The sequence below is a fragment of the Ursus arctos genome, unplaced genomic scaffold (assembly GCF_023065955.2).
Source record: "Ursus arctos isolate Adak ecotype North America unplaced genomic scaffold, UrsArc2.0 scaffold_18, whole genome shotgun sequence".
Lineage (NCBI taxonomy): Eukaryota > Metazoa > Chordata > Mammalia > Carnivora > Ursidae > Ursus > Ursus arctos.
This window is the reverse complement of record NW_026622852.1, coordinates 25,314,008-25,341,197: the sequence shown is the minus strand read 5'-3', so window position 1 is coordinate 25,341,197 and position 27,190 is coordinate 25,314,008. Positions and strand designations below refer to the sequence as shown.

Here is a 27,190-nt window from a genome sequence, read left to right as displayed (position 1 = left end):
TCAGCCATTTAAAGTGCACAATTCCATAATTTTTGGTAAAATTCAGAGTTGTACGACTGTGCCACAATTTCAGAAACATTTTCATCACCCCCCCCCCAAAAAAAAACTCAGTACATTTTCCTATCACCCTCCAAACCTCCCCACCTCCATCCCTAACCTTAGGCAACCACTAATCTGCTTTCTGACTGTATTTTCTATTCTGGACATTTTATATAAATGGAATCCTACAATATGTGTCCTTTTCTGTCTGGCTTCTTTTACTCAGCCTAGTGTTTTCAAGGTTCATCCATGTTGCCTCACATATCAGTATTTCATTTATTTTTTATGGCCAAATAATATTCCATTGCATGGTTATATCACATTTTGTTTATCCATTCATCCATTTATGGCCATTTGGGTTTTTTACACCTTTTGGTTTTTACAAGTAATGTTGCTATGAACATCTATGTACAAGTTTTGTTTGGACATACGTTTTCATTTCTTTTTGGTTTATACCTAGTGATATATTGTGGAATTGCTAGGTCATATGGTACATCTATGTTTAACTTTTTGAGGAACTGCCAGTTTGTTTTCCAAGGCTGCTGCACCACTTAATATTCTCAATTAGTGTCGGGTACAAATTTCTGCATATCCATGCCTTTATTTAAAATTACTTGTTTTTGATTCTAACCATCCTAGTGGGTGTGAAGTGGTATCTCATGGGTTTGGTTTGCATGTCCTTGATGACTAAAGATAACGAGCATTTTTCTTTTTTTTTTTTAAGATTTTATTTATTTATTTGACAGAGATAGAGACAGCCAGCGAGAGAGGGAACACAGCAGGGGGAGTGGGAGAGGAAGAAGCAGGCTCATAGCAGAGGAGCCTGATGTGGGGCTCGATGCCAGAACGCCAGGATCACGCCCTGAGCCGAAGGCAGACGCTTAACCGCTGTGCCACCCAGGCGCCCCTCCGAGCATTTTTCTTGTGCGTTTTGGAGAACTGTCCATTCAGAGCCTTTCTCTGTTTACTACTGGGGTTTTCTTCTAATTTTTTAGTTACAGGCATTATTTATACATTCTAGATATAAGTACCTTGTCAGGTATATGATTTGCAAATATTTTATTCATTCTGCGGGTTGTCTTTTCTTTTTTTTAAATTTATTTATTTATTTGAGAGAGCGTGTGTGCAAGTGGGGGGAGGGGTAGAGGGAGAGACATCATCTCCATCAGACACACTGAGCGTGGAACCCAAGGCAGGACTCAATCCCAGGACCCTGAGATCATGACCTGAGCTGAAACCAAGAGTTGGATGCTTAACTGACAAGCCACCCCCACCCCCACCCCTTTTTTTTTAAAGTAGGCTCCATACCCAAGGTGGGGCTTGAACTCTGGATGCTGAGGTCAAGGGACACATGCTCTACTGACTCAGCCAGCTGCCCTAGTCTTTTCATTTTCTTGATAGTGTTCTTTGTAGTACAAAATTTTAAAATTTTGATGAAGTCCAATTCATCCTATTTTTCTTTTGTTGCTTGTGCTTTTGGTGTTCATATGTAAGAAACCTTGTCTAATGCCACAATTTAGTTTTAGAAAATTTTCATCACTCCTGCAAAGTCCCTCTATTTTGTTTACAATTGATCCCCAATTTCACCGTAGGCCACTGATCTGTTTTCTGTTTTTCTAAATTTGTCTTTTCTGGACATTTCATACAAATGGGATCATCGAATATGTGGTCTTTTGGTCTGGCTTCTTTGACTTAGAATTTTTTGAGTTTCATTCATGTGGAAGCATGTATCAGTTTTTGCCTCTTTTTATTGCTGAGTCGTAGTCCATTGTATGGCTATGATCGGCTAATGGACACTTGGATTGTTTTTAGTTATTTTTAGCTATTATGAATATTTTTGGAGCTGCTATGAGCATTTGCATACCAATCTTGGTGTAGACATATGTTCTTGTTTTTCTTGAGAGGATTCCCTACGTGGAATTGCTGGGTCATACGGTAAGCTTATGATTTACTTTTTAAGAAATTGCCAAACTATTTTCCAAGGTAACTATAACATTTTACTTTCCCACTATGTATGAGCATTCTAGTTTTTTCACATCCTCACCAACATTTGGTATCATCTATGTTTTTGTTTATTTATTTTTTTTAAGTAGGCTCCACCTAATGTGGAGCTAGAGCTCACAACCCTGAGATCAAGAGTCGCACACCCTACGGACTGAGCCAGCCAGGCATCCCTGGCATTATCTGCATTTTTTAAGTTGTAGCCATTCTCTGTGTACATGTGTAATGATATCTCATGGTTTTATTATTTTTTTTAAGATTTTTTTAAAAAATATTTTATTTTTTTAAGTAATCTCTACACCCAACATGGGGCTTGAACTTATAACCCCAAGATCAAGAGTCGCACAGTCTACTAACTGAGCCAGCCAGGTTATCTCGTGGCTTTAATTTGCATTTCCCTGATGGCTAATGATCATTTTTTTATGTGTTGCTTAGCCATTCATGTATCTTTTTTCTGTAAAATGCCTATTCATATTTTCCTGTTAGTCTTTAAATGGCTTAAATTCTTTTCATTATTGAGCTTTGAGAGTTACATATCGTGGATACTGGTCTGTTGTGAGGTATATCAATCTGAAATAATTTCTCCATTTTTTACTTTAAATTTCCTTGATCTTGCCTTTGTAGCAAAAGAGTTTTTAATGTTAATGAAGTTCAACTTATCCACATTGAGTTTATTTTATCTATGGTAAGGGTCACTTTTGTTTTGTTTTTGCATATGGCTATCCCAATTCTCCTGGGTCCGTTTGTTGAAAGGGGCAGGTACCTTTGAGCAGTGCAGGCTGCACAAGCCCAGGGCCGTTCTGCCAGCAGTCAGACTGCATGGGGGTTGAGCAGAATGTGGTAGCGTGCTGGTGCTCCATGGGGAGCAAAGAAAGGATGGGCGGATTACCAAGGGCCTTGGCCTGGTCTCAGTTCCTTTTGGAGATAGTTTGTGCCAGGGCTGGGTTTTCTGTGGCGATCTGGGCCGTACTACCATTCCCAGCATGCACTGCGCGGGCCTGCCCTATGCGGAGGGGCAAAGCTAGACAGACCTGGAAGTGTGGCTGCGCGGGAAGGGCTGGGACACGGTTTCTGGTACCGAGATCGATTTCTCAAGGTTTTGGCCTGCGCGAGGGACTAGCAAGCCCAACCGTGAGAAATACCACCTCCCCACTCAGACACAGCCCCGTCCGCCGGTCCGCCGTAGCCTCCCTCTCGGAACTGGACCTGACTCGTTTCTTCCTCGAGTTTCCCGCGGGGACTAACCCTTGAAGACGACCAACCGCAGCCGAGAGTTTTGCCCGCCGGGCCAACCAGAGGCGAGATGGAAGAGGCGGGGTTGGGAGCCGCCACAGGGTCCAGGAGAGAATCCATTTCTCCTGTAAAGGGCGAGTCGCCCCTACTGGGGCCCCGAGGGGAGCAAAGGAGCTGCGGGGGGGTGCGGAAGCGCAGGGACCCTTCCCCGCTCGGATGGGGACCGCGGCGGGGCCGGGCTTACCCTGCAACAGCCCCCTCCAGGTGTCCGGGCCCAGCCTCGGCCACCATGTCTCACCAGACTCCTCTGGGCTCCTCAGTGCCACACGCCAGCTGCCTAGACCTGTGGAGGGAAAAGAATGATCAGCTAGTTCGACAGGCCAAGGTAACACGGTTGCTGGGACCCTCGCTTTGCAATCCCAAAATATCGGAAAGAGGGTTTCCGGTGGATTTACCGCAGCTGATGGGGAGGGATTGAGTTTGACTTCCCCCATCAGGAGCCAGAAATGACTGGAGAATGACATCTCTTGCCACTGTTGCAAGTGGAGAAATAAGGATTGATCCTCAGTGATACCTTATCCCACGTTTGTTAGGTGGCTCAGGACTCGCGTCTGTCTCTAAGGCGACAGCAGTTGGCCCAAGATGCACTGGAAGGGTTCAGGGGACTCCTCCATAGTCTGCGGGGTAAGCAGGATCCTCCTCAGGATGGTCAGTTACCTTCCTCCACACACAGCCAGAGACCAGTTCCTCTTCTGCATTTCTGGGGTTGAGAAAATTACTCACGGGGCAGGGGATCCTATTTAAGCCACGGACAGGACTGGAGTGGAATTCTCTTTGGTGCCGGTGAATCTTTATGCTACGCCACGCCACGCCCTCCCGCTGCCACGAGCAGCCGTGCCCCCCCCCCCCCCCCATTTTGAAGAAGTGGTTTCGGAGATGGTCCAATCTGGAGAACTTTCTGCCCTTTCCAAACTGTGTGCAGATGGTGATTCTTTATTGAGGCCATTTTGGTGGGGGTGAGGGATCTTTGAGTTTGGATCTTATTTGGGGAATCTTTCTGGGGGGAGTGGTCTGTGAGATCTGCTTGTGTTGCTCCAGGACTCCCTGCCGCTGTTCCTGTTCTCCCGTTAGAATTGACTGTTACCTGCAATTTCATTACCCTGAGGGCAAGCCTGGCACAGGGTTTCACTGAGGACCAGGCACAGGATATCCAACAGGGTCTGGAGAGAGGTGAGGGCCAGAGATTGCTTTCCATTTCCCTGCCAGACTGTCTGGGTTTAAGTCCTTGCAAAGGGGATAAGGGGAGCAATAAAATTTGTCACCTCTGTGGAGAGAGTTGCCATTCTCTTATCCTCCAGGTGCTTCTCAGATCAGGAGCACTTTTGTGACCTTTGGGCTCCTGCAGAAAGAGAAAACCAGAGATGAGGTCCTAACGTCAGCTCTGTGTGTGTTCTCTACAGTGCTGGAGACCCAGGAGCAGCTGGGGCCCAGACTGGAATGTGGGCTCAGGGGGCTGTGGGACTCCATTCTCGGTTATTCCTCCCTTCTGCTGGAGCTACTCCCTGCCCTTCACCTCCTGGCTGGCCTGCAGGCTGCCCTCTGGCTCAGCACTGACAGTCTTGGGGACTTGACCTTCCTGCTGCAGACCTTGAATGGCAACCAGGTAATGTGGGAAGTAACCTGGACCTAAGGGTCTCTTCCTATCTCTCATCTGTCCCAGCTGCAGTAGCATCATTTTGTGCTAAAAAGGCTGATGGGTTGGTGGTCAGAAGACCTGGGTTATCTCCAGGACTCTTGGTGACCTTGCTCTGGTTGGTCCCTCATTGGGGGGTTGTTTTTGTTTTTGTTTTTTTAAGATTTATTTATTTATTTGTGAGAAAGAGAGAGGGAATGCGTGCATGGGGGGGAGGGGCGTAGGGAGAGGGAGAGAATCTCAAGCAGTCTCACGCACAGAGCTGGATGTGGGGCTCGACCTCACGACCCTGAGATCATAATCTGAGCCAAAATCAAGAATCTGTCACTTAACCAGCCCAGCCACCCTAGCACCCCTTGAGTGTTTTTTAAAATAGCTTAATGATCTTGGATAGGGTTAGGGCTGTTATTGACCTTGCTGAAGTCATCTCCCAGCTTCAGTCTTCTCATCAGTAACCCGCACATGGTCCTTGCCCTGTGTCCTCTGGGATTATACTGAATGAGGAGGCGCACTAGAATGGGTCATCAGTGCCCCCAAGTTTTTCTTCCTCCCTTTATCCTCGCCCCACAGCTATCTATATCTTAGAATTGAGGGAACAGGAATCAGGAGGACCCTTAATTTCAAGGTCCAGCCAGGACAGACTGAGATAGGAGAAGAAGAGATGGTTATTGGCTTGGAGCCTCTGATCACCCTTCTTTCCTCAGAGTGAGGCCTCCGAGAATCTGCTGCTGCTTCTGAAAACTTGGAGCCCCCCAGCTGAGGAGTCAGATGCTCCACTGACCCTGCAGGATGCCCGGGGCTTAAGGGATGTCCTTCTTACAGCTTCTGCCTATCGCCAAGGTCAGCTAACAATCTTACTTTTCACCTCCTCCCCACTCCCTTTCTTAGGGGCTCTTTTGGCTCATACTTTCCCTGTCATGTTCCATTCAGCTCAGTGGAGCTTCTCTGTACTCTTGTTCCCTATCATCCCCCTGTCCTATGGGCTTCTTTAAGTTTAAATCCTGATTGACCTCAGGCCTCCAGGAGCTGATCACAGGAAGCCTGCCCAGGGCACTGAGCAGCCTGCAAGAAGCAGCCTCAGGTCTGTGCCCACGGCCTGTGTTGGCCCAGGTGTACACGGCTCTGGGGACCTGTCTCCGTAAAATGGTAAAGACAGTCCTAGGGTGGGTTGGGGAAACCATGGGTGTTATAGACAGCTTTCTGCTTTGTGAGGGTAGCTGAGGCTTGTGTCCTCTCAACGCTGTAGGGCAATCCACAAAGAGCTCTGCTGTACTTGGTGGCAGCCCTCAAAGGGGGATCAACCTGGGGTCCCCCACTCCTGGAGGCCTCCAGGCTGTATCGGCAACTTGGGAACACAGCAGCAGAGCTGGAGAGTCTGGAGCTGTTGGTTGAGGTAAGGAACTGAAGATACAGAGATTGCTGAAGTGCTTGTGTTAGGGAGACTAATCAAATTGTAAATAGAAAGAAATAGGGCTCCCAAAGATTATAGATGTAGTTTTTTTCTTTTTGTCCCTTTTAGGCCTTGAATGTCACTCACAGTTCTGAAGCCCCCCAGCTTCTCATTGAAGTAGAGTTACTACTCCCCAGACCTCACCCGGCCTCACCCCTTCACTGTGGCACACAGAGCCAGGCCAAGTACTTGTTAGCAAGCCGATGCTTAGAGGTGGGAAGGTGAGGTTCTACTGCCTTGCTTATCTACGCTCCTCTTCCCATTTCTGATGCCTTCCCTGGGGTGTGACTCTGCTTCTGTTCTTGCAAGTCAGCTGTATGGACGAGTCAGTGGTAGGACATAGGTTTCCACTCCTTGACCTCCTGCCTTTTTGCTGGACCCGAACTTAAGACTCTTCACCCAGACACTAAGCTCTTGTACTTTAAAACTCTGAAATCTCCTCCCAGATCCATTCTGTAAGGAGGGTAGATCCATACTGAGCTAGGATTGGAGCCCCAATACTCCACTCTCCCCACTCCCCAGGGCCCTTGAGCATCCCTTTGTTAGTGATGGAGAACCCTGCTAAGGGCCTAAAGTGAAGCTCATGGGCTATGACTTCTCAGGGCAGAGGATGCTGCAGAGCATTACTTGGACCTGCTGGCTCTGATGCTGGATGGCTCAGAGCCGAAGGTGGGTATGTCTTCAAGATTCTCTATAATGGGGTGGGAGGGTTGGAGTTTCCTCTGGAGTAGAGCAGGACTGCTGTTTTCTCTTTTTTATTCTGCTATTCTGTCTGTCCAAGCTGGAAGACCAGACCAGGAAGGTTCCCAGAGCAAAGGGTCCAGGGTAGCAAGCAATGGGTGGTCTCTGTGTGGTACCAGAGCGCGGTGAAGAGGTTGGAGATGGTGGCTAATGTCTCTTTAAGACACTGCATCCTCCTCCCACCCCAGTTCTTCCCACCCCCGCCCCCCCCAGGCCCTTGTATACCCGAGGTGTTCTTAGAGGCAGCAGCAGCGCTGATCCAGGCAGGCCGAGCCCAGGATGCCTTGACTGTTTGTGAGGAGCTGCTCAGCCGCACGTCATCTCTGCTTCCCAAGATGCCCCAGCTGTGGGAAGATGCCAGAAAAGGAACCAAGGAGTCACCACACTGCCCATCCTGGGTCTCTGCCACCTACCTGCTTCAGGGTCAAGCCTGGGTGCAGCTGGGGGCCCAAAAAGAAGCAATTAGTGAATTTAGCCGGTGAGCCCAGGAAGCCAACCAGGATCCTAGGGGAAGTGTGGAGGGGTACTTTGCTGATTGGGACCTGAGTTGATAAGCTCCATTCTTACCGACTCACCCCAGAGTTTCTGAGATTGACTCCTCCTCACCCCTGTTCTGTGTCCCACTTTAGGTGCCTTGAGCTGCTGTTCCGGGCCACACCTAAGGACAAAGAACAAGGTGATCTAGACTCTCAGTTTTCCTCTTCCCTCCTGGAAGTGGGTGTGGTGAATGTGTTGCCTTTCCATGTGTCCTAGCCCACCAGGAGACTTAAAAAAAAAAAGGGACTTCAGACATAAGAAGAGAAAGAGGAATACTTGGGTTTTCGGTGAGTGTGTAGCAGGGACACACTTTTTGACTTTGGGGTGGTCCCCAGGGCCTGCGTCCAGTGGTAAGAAGGGATGTGTATCAGATGTGGCACTACAACAGCTTCGGGCAGCTGCCCTGATTAGTCGTGGACTGCAGTGGGTGGCCAGTGGCCAAGATACCAAAGCCCTACAGGACTTCCTCCTCAGTGTGCAAATGTGCCCAGGTATGTATATTTGCATGATACCAGCTATGCCCAGATGCACAAGGACAGAGAGGCCCATGGGGGAGGTACTTGGTGATCAGTGGAAGAGTGATGTTCCAGATAGAAGGGGATGAATGGGGTTGTACCATATATACCTAGGGATATACCCAGGTTTGAAGACATTTGCAAGTGTGTGTGAAGGCTCTCTGGAGTTCCTCAGTCTTCCCAATGTCCTCAGACAAAAAGACTATAACTGTGCTGGGAGTATGTTGGGGAGAAGCAGAGTTAGCTGAGCCCTTTGTCTTAGGCAGGCAGTACCCAGGGATAGGAATGGTTGGAAATGATCTACCTCCTGGTTCCATGTGTGACTGTAGAAAAGATACTTTCCTGCTCTAGTCCTCAGTTTCTCCTTTTATAAAATGATGCTTAAGGCTGTGTCAGGTTCTAAGCCTTTCTACTCTGGGGTGGGGCTGCAGGTCATCAGGATGCTTCCTTTCACCTGCTTCAGACTCTGAGGAGGATGGATCGGAGGGATGAGGCCACTGCTCTCTGGTGGAGGCTAGAGGCCCAAACTAAGTTGCCACAGGAGAATGCTGCATGGTAAGGCTGAGGCCTGTGGGCTTGCGGCTGAGGGCAGTTGGCATCCTGGAGTCCTTGAGTCTGTTGGGGGTGGTGATGAATGAAAGGGAATGGCTGCCCAACCTTCTGCCTGTCCTTCACCCTTAGATGTCACTCTTTTTGCTCTCCAGGTCTCTCCCCCTGTACCTAGAAACCTATTTGGGCTGGATTTGTTTCCCTGACCGTGAAACCCTTCTTGAGGAGTTTCAGACATCTCTGCCGGAGCCTTGTGATCTGTAGCTGCCACATTTTAAGGAGCCTGAGCTAGGGCTTCAGTGGCCCATTTCTCTGTGGGGAGGGCTTTCTGCTTTACCATTCTTGGGGAATGTGGGTGAAACTAATCATTCCTATATAAGTCTGGCATTGGAGAAGTTGGTAGTAGTCCTGCAAAATTTGGCCTAGTTACTGCCATTCTGGTTCCAGAGGAAACCCTGTTGCCACCAAAAAGGCATTAACTTTTCTTATGACACCTTTTTCCTGTTTTCCCTTTAATCGTGTTGAGTAAAATCTCATATTTATCTCTTGTTTGCCTACTACGTATACTTGAGTGGGAAGGCTCACAGCTGTCTGATTCAGTTGAGGGCTGGTTATCTAAGATGCCCTCTCCCAACATCATCTACCTTATGAGATTGAGTTCTGGGTAGAAGAAAGGGCCACAGGAATCCTTGCAGTGGCTTTGGTTTTTTCTGTTGCCTAAAAGCCAGAGTCTCAAAGCCCAGGATCCTGTGCAAGGTCACAGAATGAGTGGGGGTGGGTCTGGAAGGTGGTCTGGGCGGGCCTCTCAGGACAAGGGCAGGTATTTGATTCTTAAAGGGGAGGGACAAGCAGACCTCTGAGTCTCTGAGTGACTCCTTACCCCAATCCCAAATTCTAGAAATTTGGGATTTGACTGTCTCAGTCAACCATGTCTGTGTGGATAGGGGGTGAAGGGTGAAATAATTTAGTCATTATCATTATAATGATACCAGAGCAGCTTATTAAATTTAATCAGGGCTAGCTGGAATTTGGGGCCCAAGGACTTCAAGTCTCAGCATGCAATTTTCTTGCTGCTTTGGGTTTTGTTGAATCTACTGTGTTCTGTGGTTGCCTTTAGATCCCTTTTTGGACTCGAGTGCCCTCCCTCCTCTAGCCATTAATATAAATACCCAGTGGTAAGAGGAAGCATGTACCTCCAAGCCCTGAGGAACTGGAAAGCCTATGGGATTAGGGTTACCAGAGGGTGCCACAACAATAGGGTGGAGTGGATTAAGAGCTGGGGTGCTAGTCAAAGGGTTCAGAATAGCGATGGCTGGAGCCAGCGTTTTGGAAGGAGCCAGGCGAGGGGTTAGGGTGGATCCTTGGGTTTGGGAAGAAAATGGGTGTGTAGGTTATCACTGCAACAGGACTAGACTAATACAAGGGTTCAATCCATTGTGCCAGGTTCTTCAGCAGGATAAGATCAGGAGCCAATGAACTGGAGCCAAGTGGGAGAGTCCGCCTCCCAGGGATTAAAGGCTCTTCTATCGCCTGTCGATCTGGCCCCATCCTTTTCGTTGATTGGTCGCGAATCCCGATCCGTCGAGGAAGCGTAGCGCCGCGGCCAATTGACGTGGCGTTACTAGGCGTGTTGCATCCTTGAGGCGGGAGCCAGGCCGCAAGCAAATTTCCTGATTGGCTCTAGTCCGCGGGTTGCTGGGGAGAGGCGCGGAGAGGCGGGCGGGAGTCCCCAGGGCAGGCGCTGATTGGCTGAGGTGAGAGCACCTCTCCTTCCGATGATTCGGCTCTTCTCGGTTCAGTCTCAGCGCAGCGTCTGCAGCCGTCGTTTGAGTCGGCGCTGCCGCTGCCCCCTCCCGGATCAGGAGCCAGTGTATACCGCCCGCCCACCACCTCGGTGCCGCTAGGAGGAAGCGAGAAGGAGGCCGCCTGCGGGTTTGTCGCCGCTGCTAGCCCCCTGTCCGGGAAAGCAGAGCCCCGGCCCAGTCGGTCGCCTGCCACCCCTCGTAGCCGTTACCCGCGGGCCGCCACAGCCGCCGGCCGGGAGAGGCGCGCGCCATGGCCTCTGGAGCTGAGTGAGTGTGTGCGCGCGCCCGCCCGCCCGCTGCGGGTGCGCGCACCTGGGGACTCGCCGCGCTGGGTAGGCCCCGCCGGGCCTGGCCGTGGGCGCGTCTAAGAGGTGGAGACAGGGAAGGAGGGAGAGAGGGAAGGGGGAAGAAGGAGGGGGATGAGGGGCCGCGGTCCGGTCTGGGCCTGGCTGCGCAGCCGCGCGCCCCCTAGGCCGGGCTTGCGTTGGGCCTGGGTCGGGGCCTGGGCCAGATCGTGCTGTGTCATGCAGGCCCGGCCGGCCTGATTGGCTTCCAGGGAACCGCTGTCGGGTTCTTGTGAGGTCTGCGGGCCCACATTGCCGGCGTGTAGCCCCAGGGCTTTGGGCGCCCACCTGCGATGAGGTGTACTATCCGCCGAAGGCCTTTGGTCCCCGGAGGGAGCAGGCCCCGCGGGCCCGACGCCCTATCTGGGCCCGGTGGGCGTGGACTTTGGGCCACGTGAAGGCCTTGGGAGCCGGGAGACAGGCGGAGGCCGGAGCGGGGAAGACTTGGCGAGCTCCGGGAAGCTCACGACCGCTTTTTTGGAGCTGGATGGGCCTGACCCTTGGTTGACATCCTTACGACCTGAGTAGTAAGGGGCTGTTAGGGAAAGGGCGGGCCCAGCGTTTCGTTTCTGGCCTTCTTCGTACTTTAGGTTGGTTGTTCGCATGGGAAAGCTTTAGTCAGTTTTTCTTAATGTTACGAAATGGGGGTGGGGAGTAGGAGCCTTTCTCTCTGTTTTGGGCTTTTGCTAAAGTTCGAATCTCAGTTGGTAATTTGCGGGCCTTCCTCGATTTCAGCCTTTGTGGTGAGAAGGTTGTAGTTGCTCTAACTCTGAACACACACACACACACGCTCCTTTCTCCAGACTGCTATGTTGAGAAATCTTGGGCCCTCCATCCCTCAGGAAAGCATCAGATAAAAGCTGACCACCTCTGCCCATCTGCCCTTTATATTTAGAATCAAGAGCATTAGATACTGGGGAAAAAAAAAAAGCCGTCCTGTGGAAACTCTTCTATGCAAATCACTTTCCTGACTTGAGAATTTTTTGAGGTGTTCCCTTTTTTTTTTTTTTAAGTCTCTAAACCGAAATAAAGTATTACTTGGGTGTCTGTTTAAAAGGACCATTACTTATTAATACTTACTCTCTTAAGTTATTCAGTCATTTGTTTTCAAGACTAAAAATAAAAATTCAAAATTCTTGGAACCTGGCATCACAGATGGTTTCTAACCTCTAGGTCATCTTGATGACTCTTACCTGAACTCCCTTCAAGTCCCCTGTGGCCCATTGGAGTTCTGGAAAGGGCCTGGCTCATGCAGAAGACAATGGGGAATGTCCCCAAAGAGCCTCCAGGACTGCTGTTGGCCCACGATCAGGCTGAAGCTCTCTTTTAGAGGTTACTTCCTTTGATCTTAGTAGATAGATACGGAAGTGAAGGTGTTTACCTTAAGAGAAGGGCATACTACTCATCTCCATTGCCAGGGTCAGGAATGGTAGGCAGCTAGGAAGTTTTCGTAGAATGCAGCTTTGGGATTAAAATACAAACTATGATGACTAGAGGCATCTGGCATTTTATTTTTCTCTAGCCCCAGTCCCATAGATTAAACAGGAAGGTGGGCAGTCCTTGGAGGGTATTATGATGTGTGGGAGAGAGGGAGAGTTGATGGGTTTAAATGGCCTTCAGTTGCTATATTGACCATGCTTGTTCTCCAGGGTGTTGATAAGCTCTGTAAGAGTCTGCCTGCTATGCAGCATTGTGCCCAGAATGCTACACTTTTAGGTTGAGGAGACAAGTTTAGGCTGAGGAAACTCCACTCTGGGAAATTAGCTTTAAGGTGATGATTAAAGATGCAGCCTACGTGAGAGGATCAGCAGAAAGCTTACAATTTTGTTAGATGAATGGGATTTGTATTTCTGTTGAGTATATCAGGACCAAAAGATGGAGAAACCCCACAACTCCCTAGCTGGTATTCTGGAGTATAGGAATCTTTTTTTCTTGTAAGTTGTGAAGATATATCCAACAAGAATATTGTTTTGTCTTGTTTTGTTGACTGATGTATTTCCAGATCATAGGATGGTGCCTGGCCTGTAATGTATACTTGCCAATTTGTTAAGTGAAGGAATAATTAATGGAAAAGATTCCTTTTTATTTCTTCATTTCCTCCATTGTCCGGTCTCCCTGTTTTGGTTAATGTTAGGCTTTTCTGAGCCTTAGTAAGAGAAGGTAGCTTTTCAGAGGGAGAGCCCACTGAGTCTAGTTACTGAAGGTTGAAGATGAGCTAGGTAAGAAGTTGGTGTAAGGTGAATGATTTTCTAGGATACGATTGAAACTATTTAGGGGTTTTAAACGGAGCGTAGACTCAGGCAGCCTTGGTTTGGGTGAGCGATTTGGATTTGCTCCATGTCTCAGCATTTCTTGGTTTTGACTTTTTGAACCAACACTGTGGTGGAATTACATGTCTTCGCAGAGATTTGTAAAGCTGTTTTTGAGCTTGAGCATCTTTTTGATGGTTTCAGATCTGTTAGTGTAGTTGTTTTGTTTTCCCCATATATCATGGTCTTTATGCTTGGCATTTCTGTGGTGTATAGAATGCTCTGGCATTCAGCTAGTTTAGCCAGTAAGGATGGTAGTGCCAATGATTTTGCTTCATTGTCCCCAGGCTTGCTTGGTGGGACTTGGGGGGCCTCGCTGAGCCCTACAGCAAGTTGTCTTGCTCACTTCATTCTCCAAGAACGTTAAGCAAAGAAAGAGCTTATGCTTTGTTCTGCAGTGCTAATCATTGTGACCATTAATACCATGTGCCAGACATTGTGTTGAGCATTTTTCATTCATTATCTCAGTTAAGACAATAATCCTCCAAGATAGGTAGGTATTATTGTATTCGCCTCTTTACGGATGAGGACATCAACATCCAGAGAGGTTAAGTAACTTGTCCAAGATCACAATTAAGCAGTGGCAGGGTTGGGATTCAGACCCAGCAGGTCTGACTGCAGAGCCCCTTCTCCTAATTGCTGTCTCATAATAAGACTGTTGTCATTTCTCTAATTGTTACTCAGCCTCTACTTCTGTTTAGTCTTCTCAGGTGATAGTTTCCTGACTCTGGGGCAAGATCACTTGGGGCCTGTACAGCTAGGATGCCAGTGCTCAGAATACCAAGAGCTGCTGGAATGGGAACTGTATGTGTTGAATGTTACTCTATATGACCTTGACTGAATATCCTTTATCTCACCTCTCTGGTGTAGGGACAGCTTCATTTATCCACTATTTCTTTCCTAAGTGTGAGTTTTTTAAAGACTGGTGGGGCCCCTGGGACTGGAGTATGTACTGGGACTAACTTCATTTTCTCTTTCTAGTTCGAAAGGTGATGACTTATCAACAGCCATTCTTAAACAGAAGAACCGTCCTAATCGGTTAATTGTCGATGAAGCCATCAATGAGGACAACAGTGTGGTGTCTTTGTCTCAGGTAAATTGGGTCTAAGGTCCAATCTTTCCTTAATGCTGTTAGCCTGAGGGCTTTTCCCAGGTTTCTTTCCTCATTTTTTTTTTTTTTCAGTAACCACAGGTAGAGTGGGGTTTACTGGGTATTCTAGCCTCCAGGGCTGCTGCTTACCCCCTGTCCCAGTGACCTAAAGGCCTTAACCTTCTTTTCTCAGCCCAAGATGGATGAGCTACAGTTGTTCCGAGGTGACACAGTGTTGCTGAAAGGAAAGAAGAGGCGGGAAGCTGTGTGCATTGTGCTTTCTGATGACACATGTTCCGATGAGAAGATTCGAATGAATAGAGTTGTTCGGAACAACCTTCGCGTACACCTAGGGGATGTCATCAGGTGTGTGTGGGGTTCTTGGCCCCTCAGGGATGGGAGGCCAGAGACAGCCTGAATTATAGACAGGACCCCAGTGAAGTTCTTGGCAGCTACACATAGCAGAAGCCTCCTAGGAATGGGAAGACTTAATACAGTAGGACTGTCTTTAGGTTTTGATTCTGCCTCCCTGGGACTTCAGAATTTACTTCTGCATGACCCTTGGAACAAGTTGGATTTCTATAACTTTAGTGATGCCTTTATTTATTTATTTATTTATTTAGCCAGAGGTATAATTTATCGCGTGCTAGACACTGGTTTAGGATGCCATTTGAGGGTGTTTGTCTACGAAATGATCTCACTGTTACATTGAAATAATGGCTTGTTTTGGGGCCAGAATGAGGTGGAAGTGTGGGCATAGAAGGTGGACTCCAAATAGGTTTTTTTTAAGGATTTGAGTTAATGTAGGAGAGGCATAGTTTGAGTCAGACCCCTGAATAGCTTCACTCTGAGTGATTTTGGACTTAACTTTAGGCAAGAGGCTTCCCCATCTGGGAGTCATCACTAGCCACTGCTATTCAGCCACTTGTCACCTGGCCAGGAACATCTCAGACTTCTGATTATGTTTCGTGGATTCTAGGTTTCATGTAGGCTTCTTCCTGGAGGTGCTTAGTCACTTTGTCAGGGTGCTCTGATCACCTGGCTGAGATGATTTTTTTTCAGTTCTATTTCTTTGATTCTGACACTTGTCTGACTAAGGCCTCCCTTTGTAATACTGTGTTACTGATACAGAATGGGTCATCTTTGGATATCTCTCACTGAAGACCCTTCCTCCTGTTTCTTTATTTTGGGGCTTTACGTGAGTGGGTCTTCCTTTTGGCTCACTGATAAAGAGTGAGCAGCCTCAATAGCTTCTTCTAATGGGTCCTGCTACTACCCCACCTGAGTATGACTTGTCTTAGTTCTGCTTGGCTGCTCCTTTGTCCTCACTCCCACACTACCCTCCTGCCTCTCTTCACCTAAAGCCATCCCTACCTTTTCTCTTTCACTCGCCATCAGCTCTCTGTGCCAGGCCCTTTCGGACGCCCAGTGCTTGGGGCTGCAGTGTGGTTGGTAATGTGGAGTCTGCTTGTCATCCTCAGCATCCAGCCGTGCCCTGATGTGAAGTACGGCAAACGTATTCATGTGCTACCCATCGATGACACGGTGGAAGGCATCACTGGCAATCTCTTCGAGGTATACCTTAAGCCATACTTCCTGGAAGCTTATCGACCCATCCGGAAAGGTGAGAGATAATTCTAGGGACTGAGGTTAAGGTTGGTTGTTTGTAGAGCTACTTGGGAGTAAACCTTGGAATGTCTTTATCTCATTCTCATGTATGTGTGCTTACACATATATTCTGCACACGTGCTCACGTGTACTCTCTCTCCCTCTTCCTGCCTCCCATTCCCTCTGTTTCCCTACTCCCACTACCTGCTTCAGTAGAGTAAGCTATCTTCTCTTTTGTCCCAGAAGGAGAACTTGGGCACTTTTGACTGTGTCACAATCCAAAATGGGCAAAACCTTATGGGCTTCAGGCCAGAGGCCAAAACCTGATGTACCAGAAGCCCTCTTGAATGGCAGAGGGACTCTTCACAGCTTAGCTTTCTCCTCTTGCCTGATGCTTAATAAAGTGGAGGTGGGAAGGGAAAAAGAGCAATATCTAGTGAATTTGGCATTTTAGACTCCAGGTACTGATGAGGAATTCTCACTTGCTCTGGTATTTGACCTCTCTGACTGCACTTGTGCTAATTGCTCTCACAGGAGACATTTTCCTTGTCCGGGGTGGAATGCGTGCTGTAGAGTTCAAAGTAGTAGAGACAGATCCCAGCCCTTACTGCATTGTTGCTCCAGACACAGTGATCCACTGTGAAGGGGAGCCTATCAAACGAGAGGTGAGTTCTCTCCTTCATACCAGTACCCAATTTCAAGATTACAAAGTGGGGCAGTCATGTGATAACTCCTAAAATTGGGTGGGTGCTCTATGGGGCCCCTGGGTGGCTTAATTGATTACGCGTCTGACTCTTGATTCTGACTCAGGTCATGATCTCAGGGTTGTGAGGTCGAGCATCACTTCGGGCTCTGTGCTAGGCATGGAGCCTGCTTAAGATTTCCTCTCTCCTTCTCTCTCTGCCCCTCCCCACCTCTCTAAAAAATAAAAATAAAATAAAGCTGGGTGTTCTTTGGAACTAAGCTCCTTTCCAGAGGTGGAAAAATCTCTCAACTATTCATTTTCAGACCTATGTGTTTCTTAGAAGTATGTGATATCAGTGATTTTTAAAATCTAGATTGTTGGGATGCATTCAGCTCTGGTCATGATCTCAGGGTTCTGGGATCAAGTTCCGCATCGGGCTCCTCGCTCAGCAGGGAGCCTGCTTCTCCCTCTGCCTGCCACTCCCCCTGCTTGTGCGTGCATGCAGGCATGCGCTCTCTCTCTCTGATAAATAAAATCTTAAAAAAAAAAATAAAATAAAATCTAGATTGAAGGCAAAAGATCTTAAGTGGTTGGAATAATTTTTGTAGAAATGACGATGATGGCCTCCAGACTTCTTCCCGTTTCCCAGAGTTTCCAACGTTAGGTCTTAGGGGAGCCCTTCCCAGTAATAATACTAAGGACAGCGTGAAAGGGAAAGGCTGTGATAGAAATCTTTGCTTTGGGATTTTTAGAGTTGTTCTTTGAGTCAGGATCCCCTTAGAGGAAATCATAGAACAGATTTCTCTACACCAGATTGTAGAAGGGTTCGGAGAAACTCAATTTTTGCTGATATTAATATTCCTGCCTTCATTTTTTCTTTGTCTCCCCATATTCAGGATGAGGAAGAATCCTTGAATGAAGTAGGCTATGATGACATTGGTGGCTGCAGGAAACAGCTGGCTCAGATAAAGGAGATGGTAGAGCTACCCCTCAGACATCCTGCCCTCTTTAAGGCAATTGGTGTTAAGGTGAGCATCCTGGGCCCTGTGGGACATAATCTCGGCTGGTGATTAATGAAGACTCAGGTTCATTCTTTACTGCATATCTTTTTTTTTTTTTAATAGTCCTTTAAAAATGTAAAAACCATTCTTATCTCATGGACCCTATAAAAACAAATCTCATCGTAGTTCGCCAACTTGTCTATAATAGTACAGCCTGATAGAAGTAGAAGTTTCAGGAAATTTGCAATGTGAAGGGTCCTGAATCCAAAACATTTGAGAACTGCAGATCTACAATGTAACTTCCTAACTGTTTACATATCATGGGGCACACTGAAGATGAAATTACCCCTTTCACTAGTATGTACCATGCAAATAATTTTATCTTCTTTGTGGGCATTTCCCATGTGCAGCCTGTGGACGAGGCCACAGAAAAGACAGCTTCAAAGAGGAAAAGTTGTGGTTGGTGGTAAGGAAAAGCATTCCGATAGGATAATAAATCCTAGAGGGTTGTGATTACTGGAATGAGTGAGCCTCTGGCAATACTCTTTCTTAGATGGCTAAGCTAGTCCTGGCCTTTCTGTCCAAAGTCAAGCCCTTGGCCTAGTGGCCTCTTGCTTTTTTGTAGTCCCAGGATCTTCAGACTTAGCCACATTAGAGTTTCTTAGGGTGGTTTCTGTGCTCTTAGTCTTCTATGCAGTGTATAATCATAAATGTCAGTTTTCTGATCGTTATTTTCTCTGCTAATAAGAGGAGTGAGTATGGTCTGAAGTAAACTGTTTTCCTAGCAGTTAACGCTGAGAGCTTATTCTTAACTGATGTCAGGGTCAAGCTCTGATTCTCACCCTCTCTAGATAGAGCCACAGTCAGACCATCTTAGAGTGGGTGGGGTTGGGAGAAGGTAGGACTCTGAACCTAATCATATCCTCTGTATTGGTCCTCAGCCTCCTCGGGGAATCCTGCTCTATGGACCTCCTGGGACTGGGAAGACCCTAATTGCCCGAGCTGTGGCAAATGAGACTGGAGCTTTCTTCTTCTTGATCAATGGTAGGAGACTTGGTTCACCTCATGTTTGGCTGGACCTTACTCTGAGCTGAGCACGATCCAGTGTCATGAGCTGGAGAACTTATGGACATGTTTATTTGCACACATGCCCTTGTGTATATTTCATCATCTTTCTTCTGCTGGGGTACATTACGAACAGATAAGCAACACGGGGAAGGTATTGTACTCTGGTGCCCCCTGATCTGTCCCCCCTTGAGAAAGATTGTAGAAAGGCTGAAGACATTTAGGGGGAGCAAGTTAGAATGAGAGCTCAAATTTTGTCTGCTAATTTATTTGAGAGGGTTTAGGGGAAGACTGGTTGAGAGCAGCTGGCTCCTTGAAAATGATAGAGGTACAATTGGTGCGTTGCTTCTCCTGCTCTGACCAGAGGTCCCAGAGCATGTGCTGTCATCTTGCCATTTAGAGCTTGACTGTGAGATAGGTGTTGTGAGTTCCTTGGCTTCTCTCCAGCCTAGTTTGGTGGCTGTCCTGGGATAGTGTCTGATAGAGTCTGTGAGAAAGTAGGCAGAGGTTACCACATTTTCACACAGCACCTGTCTCTGGGCTGGGCAGATAAGAGTTCTGGTTTCTTTTGTGATTGAGGAAGGATATTGTATTGTCATTGTTTCTGTTCTGTATCCTTGCAGGTCCTGAGATCATGAGCAAGTTGGCTGGTGAGTCTGAGAGTAATCTTCGTAAAGCCTTTGAGGAGGCTGAGAAGAATGCTCCTGCTATCATCTTCATTGATGAGCTTGATGCCATCGCTCCCAAAAGAGAGAAAGTAGGAACTTACCCGAGGGGATAGTGGGGGTTGAAAGGTCCTCACTTCACTTCTGACCAGACATCCTGTCCTGACAGACCCACGGGGAGGTGGAACGGCGTATTGTATCACAGTTGTTGACCCTCATGGATGGCCTAAAGCAGAGAGCACATGTGATTGTCATGGCAGCAACAAACAGACCCAATAGCATTGACCCAGCCCTTCGGCGATTTGGTAAGGACCCCAAATTTCTTTCAGCCCTGTTCTTGCTCATAGGGAGACTATAGCTTAACTGAGCTTCTTTGATCCCATGCCTGTCCTTCATTTAAGTCACCTAATTTGAGGTTTTCTTGAAGCTCCTTGCAGTGATAGGGCCCAGGGGTCCTTTCCCTTATCCTATGTCCTGTCTAGGGTGACCAGCCATCCTGGTTTGCCTGAGACTGAGGAGTTTCCCGGGGCATGGAACTTTCAGTGCTAACACCAGGACAGTCCTGGACAGACAGAGGCGGTTGGTCACCTGAGACCTGTCCCTTCTTCCCTCTGGACCAGAAATGAGCCCTTTCTGTGTTCACACACTGTCCTGCAGGTCGCTTTGACAGGGAGGTAGATATTGGAATCCCTGATGCTACAGGACGCTTGGAAATTCTTCAGATCCATACCAAGAACATGAAGCTGGCAGACGATGTGGACCTGGAACAGGTGGAGTGATGTTGAAGGCTGGCCCTGAGTTAGGATATCTGTTTCCAGGCAGTTAAAGTGAACTGGCTAGGGACACAAGCTTAAGATGTAGAGACTGATTTTGATTCTTGGGCAGGGGAAAGGAAGTGATCTGAGTTTGAATCCAGGGAACTGGAGTTGGCATGTTTCTCTATTGACACCACATTAGAGTAAACCAGAACTTTGGGGTCAGCTTTATTTCCAGGCCCCATGTCTAGGCTTAACTACTTAAAACCCAGCCAATGAAAGAACTGCTAGTATCTGTACTGGGAAATGGGAGGACCCAGAGATAGGAGTCATGGGAAGAGGCCAGGATTCTGTAGTTTCTGAGCCTCCTAAGGCAGCTAGGTCTTAGAGACAGAGTAGAAAGTAGATCTTTTCTCTGCAGGTCGCCAATGAGACTCATGGGCACGTGGGCGCCGACTTAGCAGCCCTGTGCTCGGAGGCTGCTCTTCAAGCTATCCGCAAGAAGATGGACCTCATTGACTTAGAGGATGAGACTATCGATGCTGAAGTCATGAACTCTCTCGCAGTTACTATGGATGACTTCCGGGTAAGGACCGCACCCTCATCTCAGGTACACACACATGCATTTTGACCTTTCCCTTGGCAAATCTCATCCCCAGTTTTTCTTTTTAGTGGGCCCTGAGCCAAAGCAATCCATCAGCACTGCGGGAAACTGTGGTGGAGGTACCACAGGTGACCTGGGAGGACATCGGGGGCCTGGAGGATGTCAAACGTGAGCTTCAGGAGCTCGTCCAGGTAGGGTAACTTGGTCCAGAGTAAGTCACTGCTTCAGTATGTTGTAGGTGGCTTGGGGTGTTGACAGTTGAGTACAAGAATTGTGAGAGCATAATTCATGAACCTGCTGTTCTCAGTTTGGAGGCATGAAGGACCCTGCCCCTAGAGAACCTGATTTTACACCATGGGATGTTTGGGAGGGATGCTGCTGTTTGGTTAGGTTTGTTTCAAACTATGGAGGTATGTCGAATCCTCTTTTCTTTTCTTCCTAGTACCCTGTGGAGCACCCAGACAAATTCCTCAAGTTTGGCATGACACCCTCCAAAGGAGTACTCTTCTATGGACCTCCTGGCTGTGGGAAAACCTTGCTGGCCAAAGCCATCGCTAATGAGTGCCAGGCCAACTTCATCTCTATCAAGGGTCCTGAGCTGCTCACCATGTGGTTTGGAGAGTCTGAAGCCAATGTCAGGGAAATCTTTGACAAGGTGAGCTACAAGCAGCTGAGCTACCTATTCACTTGTTTGGCAGCAAGGTAGCTGTTTTCTTGGGAGAATTGAAACCATCTTGTTCTGGCAGCTCAGCTGGAGCAGTGAAGGTCACTTTAATTTCCTTTCCTTCTCAGGTCTGAGAGACCCAGTTGTGTTAATGCTTGAGTCCATGTGTCCCTCCCATAGGCCCGCCAAGCTGCCCCCTGTGTACTGTTCTTTGATGAGCTGGATTCAATTGCCAAGGCCCGTGGTGGTAACATTGGAGATGGTGGCGGGGCTGCAGACAGAGTCATCAACCAGATCCTGACAGAAATGGATGGCATGTCTACAAAAAAGAATGTGTTTATTATCGGCGCTACCAATCGGCCTGACATCATTGATCCTGCTATCCTGCGACCTGGCCGCCTTGATCAGCTCATCTATATCCCACTTCCTGATGAGAAGTCCCGTGTTGCCATCCTCAAGGCCAACCTGCGCAAGTCCCCAGTTGCCAAGGCAGGTGCAAGGGCATTGGTGATATGGACTTCTATGAGTGCTCAGCTTAATGTGGCATTTGGTTCCCGGAAAAGATTCCACTGGGGATATCTGGGGTTAGGGTGGTAAAGGAAAGATGGACGATTTGAAGGTGTTAATATAATCCAGAATCAGGAGTAGAACAGTGGCGAAAGATGGCACAAACTGAAATTAGGAGTGTGTGGGTGGCTCAGAGATCAGTGTATTACAGGGAAGGAAAGGCTAAATGCTAAGGTAGCTCTATTGCTTCTTTTAGGATGTGGATTTGGAGTTCCTGGCTAAGATGACTAACGGCTTCTCTGGAGCTGACCTGACAGAGATTTGCCAACGCGCTTGCAAGCTGGCCATCCGTGAATCCATCGAGAGTGAAATTAGGCGGGAACGGGAGAGGCAGACCAACCCATCTGCCATGGTGAGTCTGCATCTTTTCCCCCATATGTGTCAGTTGTGGGGAGCCAGGGGCAATCTCTACCATGCTGTAGTATAAGGGTTTCGAAAGATACCTCATAGATGCCCTGTTAGTTGGGCATCAAAAAGAATACTGAGTATTAATCTCTTCAGTCTGGAATTTTAAAGGCTGAGAAGAGATGGGTAGTCTATATGCTCAGCCTGAAGGAGGCTCTGTTAGGGAAATCAAAGTATAATTGTAACATAAACAAATAGGGTTTAGAACCTAGGATCTATGGGCCTGTCCTTTGGTGGGACATGGACCTCCTGAAATTAAATGCAGAATTTGGGGACGCCTGGGTGGCTCAGTCATTAAGCGTCTGCCTTCGGCTCAGATCATGATCCTGGGATCAAGCCCCGCAGCGGGCTCCCTGCTCAGTGGGAAGCCTGCTTGTGTTCCCTCTCTCGCGGTCTTTCTCTCTCTGTCAAATAAATAAATAAAATCTTCAAAAAAAAAAATAAATAAATGCAGAATTTGGGCTGTGTATGTAAGCTTCATAAAGACAGAAGTCTGTATCATCTTGCATGTTTCCTAGTGTATCTTGGCACCATGTTAGAGACTTCATGAATGAATAAATAAATGAATGAAAGGCTTTATTTTTTGTAGGAGTTCTGAGATATTCCTTCTCTCCCCTGTGAAAGCTTTGTAACTATTGATATACTTAATCCTATGGAGCAGTTTCTTAAGTCACAGCAATCGGAGTGGCTTCTTAGTGGAAGAAAGAGAGTTTGAGTTGGGTTATGAAGGGAGACTATAAAGGCTAAGGAAATAAGCAGCCCAAATAACTGGCTCAAGAAATAGGATTGTGGGAATTGGGGGAAAACCTGAGTAGATTTAAGAGGGCATATGTTACTGGAAGTGAGGCCACTAGGTAAGGTGTAATCTGAATGTGGTAGGCACTGAAAGTTATTTACCTAATCTTTTTAAAATTTAGGTGGTTTGGGTTTTTGGTTTGTATTTTTTTTTTAGAAACTATTTTTAAAATTTAGCTTTTTTGAGATATAATTCACATGTAAAATTCACCCTTTTGATGTATACTGTCTCCATGCAACTTGACAAATGTATTTAAGTTCTGTAGCTATTAACCACAGTTTAGATAAATTTGTGTCATCCCAGAAAGTTCCCTAATGCCGCTTTAGTCAGCTTCTTTCCACTCTAAGCCCTTGGCAACCACTAATGTGATTTTGTCTGTACAGTTTGGCTTTTTCTAGAATGCACTGACTGGTTTTTAAATAGGGCAGTGACTCAGTTTTAGGAAGATTGGCCTTGTAACTTATTCAGGTTGGCTTAGAGAGAGGAGACAGTAAAAGGGGGGGGGCAGGAGGGCCAGGGAAGGAATCCAGGCTGGACTTTAGCCCTGGTGGTCTGTGTTTACTAATCCTATAGGAGGTAGAAGAAGATGATCCAGTGCCTGAGATCCGCCGAGATCACTTTGAGGAAGCCATGCGCTTTGCCCGCCGTTCTGTCAGTGACAATGACATCCGGAAGTATGAGATGTTTGCTCAGACCCTTCAGCAGAGTCGGGGCTTTGGCAGCTTCAGGTAATCACGTTACAGTGGGCAGTACTTAAGTTGTTTTGGGTAACTGTACAACCAAGGTTGTGGGGAGTCCTAAGGAGTCTCACGGGTTAGTTGGAAAATTCTACACAGGCCCTATCCTAACTCTCTTTTTTGTCTCTGCTTTTGTGCATACAGATTCCCTTCAGGAAATCAGGGTGGAGCTGGCCCCAGTCAGGGCAGTGGAGGCGGCACAGGTGGCAGTGTGTACACGGAAGACAATGATGATGACTTGTATGGCTAAGTGGTGGTGGCCAGCATACAGCGAGCTGGCCTGGCTGGACCTTGTTCCCTGAGGGTGGGGGCGCTCGCCCAGGAGGGACCAGGGGTGTGCCCATGGCCTGCTCCATTCCTCAGTCTGAACAGTTCAGCTACAGTCAGACTCTGGACAGGGGGTTTCTGTTGCAAAAAAATACAAAACAAAAGAGATAAAATAAAAGCGATTTTCATTTGGGAGGCAGAGAGTGAATTACCAACAGGGAATTGGGCCTTGGGCCTACGCCATTTCTGTTGCATTTGGGGGCAGTGCAGGAGACGTGTGTGGGCGTGAACCAAGGCACCACCACCACTCCCCACAGTAAAGCATCTGCACTTCACTCAGTGCTACCCAAGCCCTCCCTTCTTCCCTCTACCCAACCTGGGCAGGAGGATGAAGGGCCACAGTTGCTGGGTGTTTATATAGAAAGTAGGTTGATTTTATTTTACATGCTTTTGAGTTAATGTTGGAAAACTAATCACAAGCAGTTTCTAAACCAAAAATGACATGTTGTAAAAGGACAATAAACGTTGGGTCAAAATGGAGCCTGAGTCCTGGCCCCTGTGCCTGCTTCTTTTCCTGGGAAGGGCCTTGTTCTACCCCTTACTGTCAAGGCACTCTTCAAATGTGAAAAATTAAAGTAAGATTGCACCCTCTTCCCCTTCTGATTGACAGCGGTATGAACTGCCACTTTGCCCCATGTCTGTATTATCACTGAATAGGACTGCTGGGGAGGGGGTGCAGCCTGCCTGATGGAGCTCTAGTTGTGTTTGATGTGGATGGTAAGGTTAAGGCTGCAGAGCTCTCTTTTCCTGACCAAGGACTGAATTGGGGTGCCCTCCAAAAATCTTAAGGGTTGTAAAAAGAGAATCTCTGTCTGAGGTCGATGTTCTTTACATGCATCTAAAAGTCCTAAACATTCATGCTCTGGTTGAGGATCACTTATAATTATGTCCCCCTTTATGTAATTTGTATTATAAAAAAATAGTTTTTTTCTAATATAAAATTCTAGTATTGGATGTGTTTTTTTCTAAACTTAACATCCTCCCCTGCTCACCTATTTTCAGATGATTGCTTGCATAGTTTTGTCCATGTTCAGGTATAGAATATCCTTTTTGTTCAGCAGGTACCAACATAATCGCTTAGTGCTTTGGGGATCAGTACTGTGATGCCTTAGCCAGGGAGGAGTAAGGTGCAGAGAAAATAATCCCCAGTCAAATTTTTATTGGTCTTCCTAGTACTTGTACCAGTCGCTGGTATGGATTAAAAAGATAGATAATCTACAGGGACACGAGATAATTATATTGACTGATGAAACTGGGGCATTTTGAATTCATGTGCTGTGAAATAGAGATTTTTGCACATTGGAGATTGGAGTTGACTCTCCCTCATCTTCCATGATACTTTCTCTACCACATTCTGTCTTTCATCCTCTTCTGGTTTTCCCACCATTTAGGTGTCCTGATGGCTAGCCTTCAGTCTTGTTTCCACTTTGAACATTGCCATTCTGTCATCCATATGGCTCATCCCTGTGGGTTGGCAACCTAACTTCACTGTGGGCCAAAGACAAGATCTTTTGGGGGAAAGACATTTGGTTGGTGCCTCTGCATCAAGCTATAGGAACAGGTTAGAAGACAAGTGGTATTTTCCTCCAAAATATGTAGACATACTGTTTGATACATGAGAAATTTGTGTTGGAATGATTGTTTTGCTTTTATATGTCACACAAAGTGTGTCTGTAGAAGACAGTTGAGCTCTATAGATCTTCAGGAAAAAACCAAGAAACAGACTTACAGTGAGAGGCCCGGTTCTAGTTCTGGCACTTGAGCTTATAGCAGTGTAGCTTTGAACAAGGCACTTAGTTCTTTTGGGGCATCTGATAGATGAAGTAGTTGATAGTGCTTTGTAAACTGTAGAAAACAGTGTGAGAAACTGTCAACACCTGCAGACACCTGCATACCTAAACCAAGAGGCAAGTCATATAGGCCATCCCATTTTTTCCCTTCCAGTGTTCCCAGAAAGAAATTGGATTTTTTAATTTTACTGTAGCTAATCACTTCTTCCATAGGATAGGCGCTACAATTTGGAGATGGATTTCTAACCAAGAATATGGCATGAAACAGATTATAGGGGATCAGCAGTATACCGCAGATGCAAAAGCAAAGATGGAACTATAAACCTAACATCTTAAGATGTATTTGTGTTTTTTTTTTTTAAGTGGCTCCACACCCAGCATGGAGCCCAACATAGGGCTTGAACTCATGACCCTGAGATCAAGACCTGAGCTGAGATCAAGAGTCAGACTTAACCGACTGAACTACCCAGGCACCCCAAGATATATTTGGATCCAAGATACTGATCCTACAAGTTGCCCTGAGAGTCTAGTCACACAATGCCCGTGAGAACACAGGTCTGCCAGTCAATAATTCAACTGAACTGAGGCAAATGTTAAATGGTTTGTTACTCTTTTCCACTGAGGGCTTAAAAAGATATGCATCGACTCATGAAATGTTCTTGTGTCAAGTAGAATTTTAGAATTGTGTTTGAGGCACCTGACTGGCTTACTTGGTGGAGCATGCAACTCTTGGCCTCAGGATTGTGAGTTCAAGTCCCATAGTGAGCATGGAACCTACCTAAAATTAACAAAAAAAGAATTGCACTGTCTTTGAGATTATTTGGGGGGGAGTGGGGGGGGTAGGTAGTTGGGAAGAGGGAAAATACCTTCAGTTCCACTCCTGGCCAGAAGGTGGTGAATTTTGGGCTAAGACCCTCTAAACAGATTTGGGCTAAAATAAAGTTTTGGAACAGAAGAGTGACAGAGGAGGTAGAGGTAGAAGCATATACCTTCTGTTTTTCTCAACTGTATATATGGAGTAGAGGGAATATTATCTAATGAAAAGAGCACTGGATTGGGAATGTGGATTCAATCTCCTGGAACCTCAACTTCTTTTTGAGGGGCTTGATAGCCATACTATCAGTGCTGTCAAAAAGGTACACATTACGTTGCTGCAATGAATGGGAAACCATACCAAGACAGGAGAATCAGAAGGCTCTGGAGGTAGTCTGAGCT

General features: G+C 47.1%; 2 protein-coding genes across 5 annotated transcripts; both read left to right on the top strand.

Annotated features, from left to right (window-relative positions):
* Positions 1-229: 229 nt before the first annotated feature.
* On the top strand, positions 230-9,304 carry FANCG (FA complementation group G). Of its 3 annotated transcripts, none has more exons than XM_057313552.1 (14): positions 230-3,658; positions 3,867-3,957; positions 4,372-4,503; positions 4,734-4,936; positions 5,671-5,806; positions 5,982-6,112; positions 6,213-6,359; positions 6,486-6,637; positions 7,019-7,085; positions 7,493-7,635; positions 7,787-7,833; positions 8,030-8,185; positions 8,641-8,764; positions 8,914-9,304. In XM_057313552.1, the coding sequence occupies exons 1-14, from the start codon at positions 3,344-3,346 to the stop codon at positions 9,020-9,022; spliced, it is 1,953 nt and encodes a 650-aa protein (XP_057169535.1). In that variant the 5' UTR covers positions 230-3,343; the 3' UTR covers positions 9,023-9,304. The 3 variants fall into 3 exon arrangements, with proteins under 3 accessions (XP_057169535.1, XP_026362105.1, XP_057169534.1); XM_026506320.4 differs by having other exon boundaries at positions 7,346-7,635; XM_057313551.1 differs by having other exon boundaries at positions 7,019-7,089; positions 7,371-7,635.
* A 1,138-nt stretch (positions 9,305-10,442) lies between these two features.
* VCP (valosin containing protein) lies at positions 10,443-24,665 on the top strand. Of its 2 annotated transcripts, none has more exons than XM_026506319.4 (17): positions 10,443-10,830; positions 14,198-14,309; positions 14,500-14,672; positions 15,788-15,930; positions 16,449-16,579; positions 17,496-17,627; positions 18,542-18,644; positions 19,289-19,422; positions 19,500-19,635; positions 19,988-20,100; positions 20,507-20,671; positions 20,758-20,880; positions 21,132-21,344; positions 21,534-21,842; positions 22,117-22,272; positions 23,695-23,849; positions 24,003-24,665. In XM_026506319.4, the coding sequence occupies exons 1-17, from the start codon at positions 10,814-10,816 to the stop codon at positions 24,106-24,108; spliced, it is 2,421 nt and encodes an 806-aa protein (XP_026362104.1). In that variant the 5' UTR covers positions 10,443-10,813; the 3' UTR covers positions 24,109-24,665. The 2 variants fall into 2 exon arrangements, with proteins under 2 accessions (XP_026362104.1, XP_057169533.1); XM_057313550.1 differs by lacking the exon at positions 10,443-10,830 and adding an exon at positions 12,221-12,239.
* Positions 24,666-27,190: the final 2,525 nt, after the last annotated feature.

What these genes read in the sequence shown, in the direction of transcription:
- VCP (XM_026506319.4), top strand. An exon ending in CACCTAGGGGATGTCATCAG is followed by an intron (nt 14,673 to 15,787) that starts GTGTGTGTGGGG and finishes TGTCATCCTCAG; the next exon opens with CATCCAGCCGTGCCCTGATG. An exon ending in AGCTTCAGGAGCTCGTCCAG is followed by an intron (nt 20,881 to 21,131) that starts GTAGGGTAACTT and finishes TTTTCTTCCTAG; the next exon opens with TACCCTGTGGAGCACCCAGA.
- FANCG (XM_026506320.4), top strand. Translation starts at nt 3,344, where the DNA reads ATGGAAGAGGCGGGGTTGGGAGCCGCCACAGGGTCCAGGAGAGAATCC. An exon ending in ACCTAAGGACAAAGAACAAG is followed by an intron (nt 7,834 to 8,029) that starts GTGATCTAGACT and finishes GGTGGTCCCCAG; the next exon opens with GGCCTGCGTCCAGTGGTAAG. An exon ending in CAGTGTGCAAATGTGCCCAG is followed by an intron (nt 8,186 to 8,640) that starts GTATGTATATTT and finishes GTGGGGCTGCAG; the next exon opens with GTCATCAGGATGCTTCCTTT.